The sequence below is a fragment of the Ixodes scapularis genome, unplaced genomic scaffold (assembly GCF_016920785.2).
Source record: "Ixodes scapularis isolate PalLabHiFi unplaced genomic scaffold, ASM1692078v2 PGA_scaffold1__304_contigs__length_218370807, whole genome shotgun sequence".
Lineage (NCBI taxonomy): Eukaryota > Metazoa > Arthropoda > Arachnida > Ixodida > Ixodidae > Ixodes > Ixodes scapularis.
The window spans coordinates 146,740,513-146,754,063 of record NW_024609846.1 but is presented as its reverse complement, the minus strand read 5'-3'; the positions used below and the strand labels follow the sequence as shown (position 1 = coordinate 146,754,063).

Genomic DNA, 13,551 nt, shown 5'->3' with positions numbered 1-13,551 from the left:
ACCCCTTATTTCGTAATATATTTTTGAAATTGCTGTGAATTATTAGACCTTTTTATATAAATTGTAATTGATACATATTGAGTATTTTTAAATGCGTTTAGGAGGCTGTAATTGTGTACTCTAAAACATTTTTGAATGAAATAACTCTAACTGAAGTCAGTTTTTTACGCATGTACAAAATAGCTAGTGAGGAAAAAATCCAGATTTCATTTCGTATAACATCTTGGTCTTTTAAGGCATCAGAAAACATTGGCGGCCATGGCTCGTTCAAAATGTTTTGTTAATAAAGAGTTGCCCTTGTTAGAATTTTTATCCTTACCAAAACAAGAAAAATAAAAATAAATTATTGAACAGGATCCATATGCAATGGTGACGTGATCCAAATAGGCAAATACAAAATAAAGCAACAAATTGAAGCATACAGGAGTAAGCATATAAACAAAATATCGATTATATGCATTATTCAAGCCATGGTCTATAATACCACCTTAATTGTGAACATATATATAATGTCAATATACATTGTGACATATTTCGTTAGCGGGTAGAAAAGTTCACTCCAGCATTTGAAGTTCCTAATTTATTCTGGAATGCTTCAATCACAAAGCCCTGATGCACGTACATAATGTAATGTATGGCTTCAAATCTGTGATACCAAAATTCATAACCGAAGTGAAACAAATCATATGAATGTGTCCAACAAACGTATAAGAACGGAAAATATTATTTAAGAGCGTCTATGGCGTTATGATACATAAATTCTTATCTTTTTTCCGGAATAAATCGTATATAAAATTATTCTCGTTCCAATGGGTGAATTTTCTAATATTATTATAATTATTATACTTTGCCGTCCGAACAATTTTTGGTAAAGTTCAGCCAGCAAAACGTATTGCCTTATGAGAATGAACATCTGGGTAGCTACGGCATGCCCTTTTGACTACACAACTCTCTTGCCGGATACATAAACTGTCAATATTTAGTTTATTCTTGTTACACCAAACCAATTGCCAGTAATGTAATTATGAGATAAATAATGAGGCATGCCCCTCTCAGACGGGCACGTTAAAGATCGCCAAAATAAAACGTTTAAGGGTCGGCGAACCAGCACACGCCGATAAGCGCGAGATCGCGAGCTGATTCGCCGATTCGTTGAAGGCGTTTGTTCTGGAAGCTTTTAACGTCTCCAACAATCAGAGGTTTTGCATCCCATGTCTCTTTACGTTCCTGTCAATATCTTGCTATCAAGTATTTTAAAAATACACTGAGCATGATTGGTCATTCTCAGTCAATGTATTATCACACAATAGCCGGCCCTACCCCCATCTCCACCAAGATAATTGACGCTACTGATCACAAAAAAGCCTCCCATTGAGGATGGGAGGCTCACACTAGAGACATTCAAATTAAATATTTTTATCTTTCATTGTAAATATAAAAACATATATACTTTACCTTTCCAGAGAGGTAATTCTGCATCTTATAAAGCTCCAGTGTGGGTTCTGTCCAAAATCCAGCAATTCGTTTAAACCACATTTCATCAAGCTGGAATATATTAAATATCAGAACATGTTGAATGTAATCAGATAGGTTACGAGCAGTCATTAAGTTTATTTTCTTTTGAAATATTCGGTACTTAGCCACATCATTTTAGAACATTATAAAGTGAAAACACACAGAATGACTGTAAGGGAAGAGTGGCCGGTGTAAAACATTTCGTTAGTTTTACCATGATTAAACGAAGGAAATGCAAAGCGTTAGGATATTGCTACCATACTCTAGTTCTTTTGTACAAATCAGTCAAACACACGCGAAAACAATAAGGTACCATTTTTGGACAATTCCTCTTTCTAAATTCTTCGCGGTACAGTTGATTCAGTTGATTATCTGAATTTGTGCACAAAGAGACAGTGAGAGCAGCCGGTTATATTATTTCTTGTTAACTGAGTGTTGACTTTAGGGAAAGCGTAACTGAGCAGGTCGCCAGAAAGCGAAAATAGAGCATACTTCAACTCTCCAAAGAGTGTTTCTACTCGGGTTCTGAAGTTAATATTAGTTTTACAATAATCGCATGGTCTGAAACATAAATTGAAGGCATTTTGTGCACCACAGTTCAAACGGGTTTTAAAAAAAGTATTGTTTTTGGGAACAAAATATTTTTTCTTTTGCTTAGCAACGTTGAAACTATTACCCAATCAAAATTGCTGTCTCTGGCGTGTTTTGTTTATGAGTAGGAATTGTATTAGCTTACAATCTTATTCCTATTCCTCTCTGACGACCAGGCCAACCAAGCGAGTAATTTATTGAGTATTAAGCCGACTGATTGAAACAATTTTACGCAACATTGACCAACCCAGACTTGAAGCATATCATCTATTTCGAGCTCTCAACGCTGAAATAATCCGATATAAATAACTATTCTAGGTTTAGGCTGTGACGCCTGCTGTGTTCGGTGAGCGCCTCAACGCCATTGAAGTTTTTAGGTGTACGAAAGTCAGGAAAATGTATTCTGGGAAGCGCACAACATTGTCGTTTTCTTGGGCACGCTGTTCTTGAACTTCGAGATGTTGCTGGCCTTGGCCATTTGTTTAAATATTGACACAGTGATTTTTCTACACACCCCCTAGGGGCAGTGTACACCCGACTTGTTTTTCTGAAGGCACCCCCTTAATTCGCAACGACTCCTCCATTCTCAATTCCTTCTCCTAACCCCGCCCCCTCCTCCCTAGAAATTTAGACACCCCCCTAATTTTAATTCCTGGGGAATCCACTGGAAGACTTTTGTAGGACGACGAAAAGTGTATAGGAGAGTAAACGTACTTCGAAGCTTTTAGTGGAGTTTTATCACATATTGGTCGACGTTTCGACCCGAGTCAAGCCTCATCAGGTTTGGTTACAAAACATTCTTTGTCGTCGAGACTCAAGACCCCAAGTCCGGTCACATGTCACGTGACGTGCATACCTCATTAAAAGCACAATGACAGGTGGCCACTTATTTTGGGTGTGTGGTCAGGAGAAACCGGCTCGCAGCTAAACTCGCCCCAAAATCAAAGGAGGAACCTCCCCGCTGGGTTCAGTCAGAAACACACTCATAGAAACACAATCCAATCCTCCCCCCCCCCCCCCCCCCCCCCCGCGCCCAAGAAAAAAAGAAAGTGGTGCGAATTATAAGCTAGAATGCTCGCAGTTAAACTCGCCACAAGGTCTGAAAGGGAGGCTTTCCCGCAGGGTTCAGCCGAAACACACTCATAAAAACGCAAACAAATCCCACAAAAAATAGGTGAAAATGTTTGGTTTATTTTTTGCCTTTTGTTGAGTGTCAGTGCGTATAGTTCTCGCCGCCTTTTTTCAGGGATCTGTTTACGCTTTTATGAGTTTGTTTCGGCATAAACGCTGCGAAGGGGCCTCATCTTTGACCTTGTGGTGAGTTTAGCTGCGACTTGCAAAATGTGCTGCGCTGCGAAATTCTACAGAACATACGCGTGACCAGAAAATGAAAGAAAAACAACGGGTTACATGGAGATGAGGAGAAACAGAAGGTACATGAATGCGCGCAGACTAACAACTGCATATTCTTTTCTTTTTTCTACTTTTCCATGCATGAGTTTTAGCTGCGACCCTAAAAGCTGCAAATTATTCGCCACTTTATTTTTAGGGATTTATATTAAAAGCAGACGATTGTGCTTCGCATAGAAAATTGTCAATTTAAGAGGGTGATTACGTCACACTTGAGATTACGAGCGCCGGAAATTCTATTAGCATGCCCTCATTGACCTTGAATGACAATACACGAGAGCGTTTGTCTGTCTAGTCCCAAGTACGTCGTCACTCGGCTGTTTGTTTATTTTGTGAATAAAGTTTGTCCCGCAAGCACTTGTTATTCGGAAACTGGTTTCAGACCTGTTTCCAAGTGCTCGAGGCTTTCTCAGTGTTGTGCGCGCATGCCATTAGGATCTGCATCGCTCAATTGGAAGATGACAAGAGGAGAAGGATGTTTGTGAAAATGAATTTACAGGTGTTTGCTGTACTGGTAATGAGATGGTGGTGTGTACGTCCTCTTTGTTTTCTTTGTTTCAAGGTTAACTGTTATAATGCTGCACCATCTCGTCTGCGGTTTAACCTTTATTTCAGTATTTAAACCTGGCGCTTTCCAAAAGATACTCCAACAAATCAAATGACCAACCTCTGCGCCCTCTTGGACTGTGTATTTAATTTTGGCGTGTCATAATCAATCTTTGCTCTTAATAATTCTGAGCACAACACGCAGAAATTAAATAACTGTCGAAGTGTTCTTGTTTTGTTTAGTTTTCTTCTTCGCCGGGGGGGAGGGGTAGGGGGGGGGGGAGGGGGGTATATATCTTTTTACATAATTGAGTGTTTTTTTTTTTTTTTTTGCTTCAGTTTTTTGGTGTTAGGCAAAAACTCGGCGTTATATAGAACGAAAAAGTGACAGGGGCGTACAACTTGCCAAACTCGAGGGAGAATATGCGTGATCCGAATGCCCCGAAAATGGAACGGGACAAAAGGTTAGTTAACCAAAATCGAAGCAGGCTCGCGGACGATTCTGTGAAGAATTGTGTTCCTGGTTAGTACAAAAAAGAACATTCGATGAAGGTTTCCTTCTTCGAAGCGTGGATGTAATCGATTCTGATAGAGCTAACTTGGCAGGTACTTTACCAAGTGTATATCTACTTAACATGTACACAGAACTCTGATTCTAATAAGAATAATTTGCATTTCATATATATCCTCAAACCGACATTTTGACTCTAAGAAGCGTCATGCATAATTTACAAACTAATGTTTTTATGTGAACATAATTTCTATTCTTCGCATCCTACTAGATTCCACATGCTACCTACAGCGTTCTTTACGTTAACCGTAGATGATTTAACGCGCAGCTATATTGTTCCATGAGCTTGACCTTAGATTAAAAATAAAATAATGCGCACTGAATATAACGGCGCAAACAAGCTGGTGAATATAAGCATGCAGAACTTCGAGACTGTGGGTAAAAACGACATATGCACTACAGAGTCTTAATGAGATCTTCTAGTGAGACCATCTAGTGTATGTGTCGTTTTTACACGCATTATGTGAATTTTTGTCATGTTTGGTATGTGTAGCCGACTCGGCTGGAGTCGCACACAACCCATGTTCAAGTCTCTCATTATTACGTTGACAAAGAAGCGAAAGAATCACAAATCAAATATCTAGGGATGGCCGGCATCACGGAGAGCCAAAAAATAGCTTATTCTTAATTAAAATAAGTGCACACAAATTACACTGGCACGAAAATAAAATAGAAAAAATATAAGTCCAAAAAACGATTTTATTCGAGGATGACCACTGATGTCAATGCATTTGTTCTTCTTACAGCTCGTTCTTGTCTACTAGCGGCCTCAAAAGCCGGTTGTGCTTGCTTTGCTACCTCTTGGCAATGCACCAGGTAGCGAGTTGCACATTAGAGTACTTCATCATTCTTACGCCCAAAGCCTCTTTTAAGGAATTAGCAGCATGTTTGGTGATTCTGCGAAACATGTTTACATGCGGTAACTTTTTAGGGTAGTTCGTGCTCTTAGTTTGGGTGGTGCTGGGGCAGGATGACCATTAGTCTTTCAGTGCCTGGAGTGGGCGGTACTTTTAATACCAATGATGTGTAGGACAGTGGTTTGTATGGAAGCAGATTACATCACGCCTTGTCTTCTTGTGACACTGAGCGCGTTTGTCTTTAGCCTCACCCGGATACAACGCCTTGGTGCTGAATTGTCTGGGTCACCAAAAGGGGCGAAGCACAATTTTCTGAACTTTCCACTCCTCCGCGTTCCGCCCGCTCTTTCCACAATTCATGTTTTTCTTCACTTTCTTGATCTTTCTACCCCTCTACGCTCCGCGCCCTTTATCACACCACCTGTTACTGCTCCTCCCGTTCCTGCGTGCTTGGTCAACACCACCTAGAGCTAAACCCCGAGCGCTCCGAGTTGTGACGTCACAGATTTACGACGAGTGGGCCAACCTGAAGGGGAGGCTTTTCCGCAACACATGATCTTTTCTTTCTCTTATATTTGCTTTCACTCAAAACGCCAAATAAAAAATGTTCCTTTTTTTACCTTACTTTGGCTTCAACTTTCCCAGGGAAGTTCCTTATTGACCATTTTGCCTGTTCTTGCAAGGAACACTTGCGGCGGTATTAAGACTGGTTCACAAACTTGTGTCAAGTGCGACTGCAACGGCTTTCGACGTTAATCCTGTTACGTACTGCTATGACACCCGGGTTTCAAGCCACCTACAAACGTCATTATTGCTGCGCGGCGCGGTCGTAAGAGGCTTAAAAACCGGTTGCAGATGCACTCGGTCGGACTTGACGCAACTGTGCGAATCGGATTTTTCGCGAAGTGCTCTTGCCCTCTCTTTTGCGTTTGGTGTATACGGTGGTTAGCGCGTGGGGGTTGGCGAGTTACGGGCAGCATTAGGGCCAGTCATGCCTCATAAATGATGTGTTCTTGAGTGCCATGGCAACTCTGAAACGTCCTCGACGAAAGTGTCTCTATTGCAGATCCCGGAGTACAAAGAACTGCGAAAAGCATGGGTGCGGGCGATCCCTCGAGGAAATCTGGTGCTTGCTGTGTTCAATAAGAAAGGTCATGCTAGTGTCATGACTATTATTTGTTTTCAAACAAATTTTAGAGCGCAGCTCAAAGGCGCCCGTTTCCAGCTTGAGCGGCGGACGCCGACGGCGCAACCGCGCGTTGCATTATGGGATGTTTCCCATAATGACATCACACGTGACAACACGTGTGACGTCACAAGAGGACATTTTCCTGCAAATTATGGCGCAATTATGGCGCGAAGTTTTTTCGCTAAAGTTAGTGAGAACGTTTTCCTCTAAACCTAGCGGGGATTTTAGCGGGAAATGTTCTCCGCTAAATTTAGCGGGAAGTGCGTAGCCGCCGGTGGGCACTATACAACTTTCCAAAAAACGCTCCTAGGCCGCCGCCATGTTGCTGATGCTGATGTGGCTGATGCGACTATTGCGCCCCCTATCAGCTAGAACTTTTCTGCCACTCTCTTGGACTGTGAAGACCCGCTCAGCGCGGTTCTCTACCTACGTTCTTGCGGTTTCGCATTCGACGTTTTCTCGCCCCTCTTGAAAGTTTTCACTTAATTTTTTTTATGCGTGCTGGGTGTTGAGGGAATTGTTGCTTCTTGGCGTTCCGAGATATCGATCAGTCTCAACAAACCCCAACACTTTTATTTTAAACTACACACACTACACACGTTCCAAACACACGAGCCACATTCTCATTCTCCGATCGGTAGCGTTCCAGCTTTCGTACTGTCCGTCTCCACTTTCCCAGCAGTTGATCTTCGCGGCTGCGCCCGGCCGCTGCGGGTACGAAGTTTACATCTCGTCTTCCGCGCGCGATCGTAAATAGACTCCGCCGAGGCAAGCCGTGGTGTAAGGTTCAGCTCGCTCCTCCCGTGCATACTCTCCGCAGAGGGAATCCGATGCCGTCCTCGCGAAAGTTCCAACACATTCCCCACCGAATGGGCGCGAGCACAATCTAGAGTTCCGTCATTTCTAGGGGGTAGATTAGTTGCACTGGCCTTCACAATACTGTGCCGCGATGTGCGCGAATCTCGCATGAACGAACCCTTGCATCGCGTCCATAAAATACCTTCTCAACCTTTCCAAGCTTCCAAAGCAGTCGTGGAAGTGCCTCTTTCAAAAGGACCAACTGGCCCACTCGGGGCGTAGGGGACTGCCTTTGGTGACTAGAATAACCAGACCTCAGTTCTCGGAGGTATTCCGCCCCCGACGTCCCCCAAAATAAATTTAGGATCCGTTTTCATTTTCGCCACAGAAAGCGAAGTGTCTCCGGTGTCGAGGCGAGCGGCTCTCCCCCGGCCGCCGGCAGCGCCGTCAGCCGTCTACCGATTAGAAAGCTCGCCGGCGTGAGAGGGTTGCCCTCCCCAACCTCGCTGTATACTGTTGCGATGGGCCTTGGCGAAGGTCACGTCCTTCCTTCGCCTCCCCTTCTTGTCCACCCGGCGGGGTTTGGCCTTCGCATTTAGGATTGGCGACCGGCCGTCTGAGCCGTTATTGACAGAACACGTCGCCCGGCGCCGCGTGGACGCCGCCACACCTGGGAGCGGAGCTGAGCCGGACTCTTCTCTCTGGCTGCGGGTGTCAGTCCATCCAGGAACCAGCTGCCCTACCGGGAGAGGATTCCGGGGGATGACGCCGGCGGCGGGACTTCCGGCCGAGTACGTTCGGCTCAAGTTTTCGTCCGGCGCCACTTGCGGATTATCCCGCTAAACCTTTCCCGAGCCACGACGCCGCATAATGAGGGGATCATCTCCATCACGGTCAACGTCTCACGAGCTGACAGCGGACCCTTCGTCACCAACTCCTGGCGCGGCTTATCGAGGTCAAGAATGCCCCGGCGCCGGATTGGGAAGCCCGTCCGACGCTGCAGTGTGTGCGTGTGTGTGTGTGCGCGCTCGAGAGGATGAGTGGGGGCGGGGCCTGAACATGACGTTCGTTGGCAGTTCGGCCACCATTGGCTGCCAACCGCTGGAAAATCAACAGCGACTGTATAAAAAGAGCAAACGAGAGGCCGCAAGGTGTGCTCTCCGACGAACAAGAAACTTCTGTACATATGTATTAAAACAGAGTTTATCGCGAGACACCCTCCCGTCTCCTGATGTCCCTGCCTGGAGTCGGCCTGCGGTTCCTGTCCTCGCCTGGCCCTGCCTGAGGCTGCCTGGGGAACTCCTCGGTCGCAACAACTGGTTGGCAGCGGCGGGATGACGTGCCTGCTCATGGTTCCTGGTACGGGTGAGTGCTTTGCAATTTTCCCTTGATTTGCCAGACATTTTGCTCAGTGTTAGGTACGCGAGTAGAAGGCTGCCCTTTCGGCTCAGAAAACGCGAAGTTCAAGCTGACTGAGTTTGATAGGGGAGGGAGATTGCGACACTCGGGATCATGGAAGTCAATAAGCTACGCATTCCTGAGTTGGTGGCGGTATGCGAGGAGCTTGGTATAAGCGTGGGGCAGGCAAAGCGAAGGAAGCCGATCATGGAGCTACTTCGCGAAAAGGAAGTGTCCGACGTAGAGCTTCAGGAGGCTTGGGAGCTGATTCAGGAGCGGGACGAAAGAGCGAAGGCTGAAAAGCGGGAGCGGGACGAAAGAGCGAAGGCTGAAAAGCAGGAGCGGGACGAAAAACGCGAACGTGAACGCGAGAAGCGGGTTCGTGAATTGGCGGAGAAAAGGCTCGAGATTGAAACGTTGATGCAGGAAGTTCGGTCTCAAAGAAGAACGGTAGTAGTAGAGGTCACAGACTCGAAGTACCTAGCAGCGACATTTCCTCATTGGTTCACGTACGAGGGTGATCCGAAGCCACGAGAAAAAGACCTTGTGTCCAGGAGGGAAAGAGCGGTTGCACTAAGCGGAGCTAGAACGCGTCAGGTAGCGGCAGAGACGGTGGGTCAGAAAGAAAAGGTTGAAGAGGAAGAGTTCAATTTAACCGACGACCAAGGTCTTCGTGCCGACGGGACTACCGACGCCGTTCCGCACAACGCCGACTCCAGACCTGAAGCGCTGGAAGTTGGAGGGGATCCCGCCAAAAGAAGAGAAGAGGCCTCTCAAGCCTCTGACGTCTGCTTCCTGGGGGACGAAGACAAGGCCAGCATGGTGATGCCGCCGCGGAAGTCTATCCAACTCGAGGAAAGCAACGTGGAGAAGTCAGCGGATGGGGAGGCGGAGCAGGAAGTGGGTCGTCCTGGCCGTCCCCCGTGGAACTCCGAGATCAAGCCGGGGCTGGACGAGCGAGACCAGAGTCAGGGGTGCTCAGAAAAAGCGTCCTGTTCGAGCCGTCCTTCTGGAAAGAAGGAACAGAAGAGGAAGCAGCGCAGGGTCAGTGTTTTCCGTCCTGCTCCGAACGATTCTGATCAGCACCGTCAACAGAGGCGCGACGCGTCGAGCCAGAAGCAGAAGTCGTCCAGGCCGGAAAGGGGGAAGCGCGGAGGCACCCATCCCAAGGATCCATCAGCCGGCGGCGGCTGCAAGAAAAAGGGATCCAAGGGGAGCGCGGAGAGAACCAGGCTGGATGAGGAAAATCCGGAGCAGGGTCCCTCGAATACTTCGTCTCCATCGCAGAACGACATCGGGTGTCCGTCCAGACGGAAAAGACATAGGAGGAAGAGGCAGCCCGAGATCAGCGTTCTCCGTCCTGGTGCGGACATTTCTGATGAAGGGCAGTTTTGGAAATCTGGCGAAGGCGAGTCTCGCAGAAGGGAGCTGTCGTCGAGACTGGGACACAGAAATCCCGCGGATATTCATCCCAAGGAAGTATTTACGGACAGCGGTTGCGAAAGCAAGGGGCTTGGCTGCGACAAGGAAGAGTCAAGTCTGGGCAAGCGAGAGGATCCGAAGCGCAGGCGGTCCGAGAGGTCATCCCGATTATGGCACGGCAAGTCTGATGGCGACAATTCAGGCGCCGACATGAGCGGGCCGTTCATTTAAAAGAGACACAAGAAGAGAAGGCTGCGCAGGGTCGGTGCCTTCCAATCCGGCCCGGCCCCATCCAATCAACAACGTCACCAGAAGCTGAAAAGAAGCAACTCCAGAAAGAGAAAGCCGTCGTCTGGGCTGGGAGACGGAAATCGTGAAGATATCCCCCCAAGAAAGCACCAACCGACAGCGGCTGGAGGAGCAAGGAGCACAGCGGTGACGCTAAGAAGCCGAAGCTGAAAAAGCAAAAAGATTCGAAGCAGTGGCGCTTTAAAAGGCTCAGTGCGCGCAACTCCAGAAAGTTCTCTTCGAGGCCGGAAGAAAGCAAACGCCAGGACACCTATCACAAGGAGCCATCGATCCAGACCGGAAGTGCGAGCAACGGGCTTGGAGGCGACACCAGCAAATCTACACTAGATGCGGCAATGACGAGACAGAGCCGCTCGGACGAGAAGAACGAAGGCTGCGAGGAGTCACGCAGCGTAAGGAAGCCGAGAGTCAAGCCGTCACATTTGTCTCATGCTTCCACGACGAGAAGAGATGATCAACAGAATGCAGGAACCTTGCTGGACAAATCCTCAATCTCGTCCAAGTACCTCGGGTCCTATGAGTACGTGCTCGCCTCGCAGCTTGTTCTTCAGCGGGAGATTAAGTCAGATGCGGAAATCAAGTCAGAACTTTCCGACTGTGGCTTTGAGGAAACTTTCGAGTCTGGGGACCAGGGCTTTTCTGGTGAGAGTGGCACCGAGAACAGACTGGGTGTGGGTTAGAGCGCAAGTTCTCGCCAGTGAAAGCAGACGAGGCAGAGGCCGCCAGAAAAAAAGGAAGGCTTAATTTGGATGTCTTTTCCTGAAGTCGGCTTAGTAAGTGGTATGAATAGCTTTTCTTTTTTCGGGAGTCTGAGTTTTGCCTGTTGTTCGGCGTCAGTTCGTTGTGTCGGCGGTAGAGTTCTTTTAAAGCGGTTTTATCCTCGGTATAGTTTGCCTTATGGAGGAGGCGCTTGAATTTAATAGGGATATGTCCTATGTAAGTTACGTAACGGTACGTAATGTGTTCTTTTCACGGGAGTCCGTTTTCGCGTTTTGTTGAGCCGCAGTGCGATGTGTTAGCAAGCTCTAAAGTTTATCTCGCTTCACGGTAGTAAGCCTTCGAGGCGAGGTAAAAAGGGGCACAGCTAAAAGAGGAACGCTGATTTTCTAAGCCGGGGCTTCTAAGACGTGAACGAGCTCCATGATCGGATTGCACAAATTTGTAAAGTTTTTTTGTTTGTTTCAAATCCTTGGAAAGAGTCATCTTGATTTTGTGTTTGTGTTTTTATGTCAAAGCACGCTACCATAACTTTTGTTTCTGTTTGCCTGGTTTAGGGTATGGTTTACTTTAAAGGGCTTATTGACAGCCTGAGCTCGAGTGTCGAGTGAGGGAGATTTTAGGTAGTAGGTGGAGGGGGGTTGTCTTAATTTTTTGGTCTGGCGGATCGGGGGAGGAAAGCGAAGCACTTGTCGCTACTGGGATCGTGACTTGCTATGTTTGTCTCGCCCACGCCTTCCTCTTATGACCTGAGTTGAGGTCCCCCACTCCAGAGATTCGGACCCGACCCTCGCCTACGTCTCAAGGCAGGAGATGAACACCGGAACCTCTCCCAAGAAAGCGAGGCACTCATCGAGTCAGCGCAGCAGTGTGGGACTGCCGCCCTCCTGATGAGCTCAGTGGCGGCGGAGATGTTGTTGCGATGGGCCTTGGCGAAGGTCACGTCCTTCCTTCGCCTCCCCTTCTTGTCCACCCGGCGGGGTTTGGCCTTCGCATTTAGGATCGGCGACCGGCCGTCTGAGCCGTTGTTGACAGAACACGTCGCCCGGCGCCGCGTGGACGCCGCCACACCTGGGAGCGGAGCTGAGCCGGACTCTTCTCTCTGGCTGCGGGTGTCAGTCCATCCAGGAACCAGCTGCCCTACCGGGAGAGGATTCCGGGGGATGACGCCGGCGGCGGGACTTCCGGCCGAGTACGTTCGGCTCAAGTTTTCGTCCGGCGCCACTTGCGGATTATCCCGCTAAACCTTTCCCGAGCCACGACGCCGCATAATGAGGGGATCATCTCCATCACGGTCAACGTCTCACGAGCTGACAGGGGACCCTTCGTCACCAACTCCTGGCGCGGCTTATCGAGGTCAAGAATGCCCCGGCGCCGGATTGGGAAGCCCGTCCGACGCTGCAGTGTGTGCGTGTGTGTGTGTGCGCGCTCGAGAGGATGAGTGGGGGCGGGGCCTGAACATGACGTTCGTTGGCAGTTCGGCCCCCATTGGCTGCCAACCGCGGGAAAATCAACAGCGACTGTATAAAAAGAGCAAACGAGAGGCCGCAAGGTGTGCTCTCCGACGAACAAGAAACTTCTGTACATATGTATTAAAACAGAGTTTATCGCGAGACACCCTCCCGTCTCTTGATGTCCCTGCCTGGAGTCGGCCTGCGGTTCCTGTCCTCGCCTGGCCCTGCCTGAGGCTGCCTGGGGAACTCCTCGGTCACAACAATACAAAGGTCAATGGTCTCGAGTTTACCAAAGCTTCGATTTCGATGAGAACCGTGGCCAATTCCTCCGAGCCCAGGCATTTCTTTCCGATCACTTTCCTCAATGACACCTTTACTGAGCGCACGAGCCTCTCATAAAAACCTCCCCACCATGGCGCTCGTTCGACAATAAATCGCCACTCTATGCCAGCATTGGCAAAATGCTGAATCACATCATGGTGTCGGAGTGTCTTCCACAGTTCACTTAGCTGTTTTGAGGCCCGCTTATATGTCAAAGCGTTATCCGAATAAATGACGCGGCATACCCCTCTCCGCGACACAAATCAGCGAAAGGCGTACAGAAAGCTCTTTGTCGACATGTCTGTAACTAACTCTAAATGGACCGCTCGGGTGACCGCACATGTAAACAACAGCACGTAACATTTGCTGGTGAGGTCGTTCGCCTTAACATACAGGGGCCCGCAAAGTCTGTGCCCACTACTTCAAACGGGTCCGCTCGCGTTGTACGATCCG

At 48.1% G+C, this 13,551-nt stretch overlaps 1 protein-coding gene across 1 annotated transcript in view; it reads right to left on the bottom strand.

Moving 5' to 3' along the window:
- LOC121832989 (membrane metallo-endopeptidase-like 1) overlaps window positions 1-13,551 on the bottom strand; it is a 148,881-nt gene that overhangs the window by 78,912 nt on the left and 56,418 nt on the right. The window contains exon 7 of the mRNA XM_042290369.1: window positions 1,456-1,545. Coding sequence (XP_042146303.1) covers window positions 1,456-1,545 — 90 coding nt within the window. The remainder of the gene's footprint in view (window positions 1-1,455; window positions 1,546-13,551) is intronic.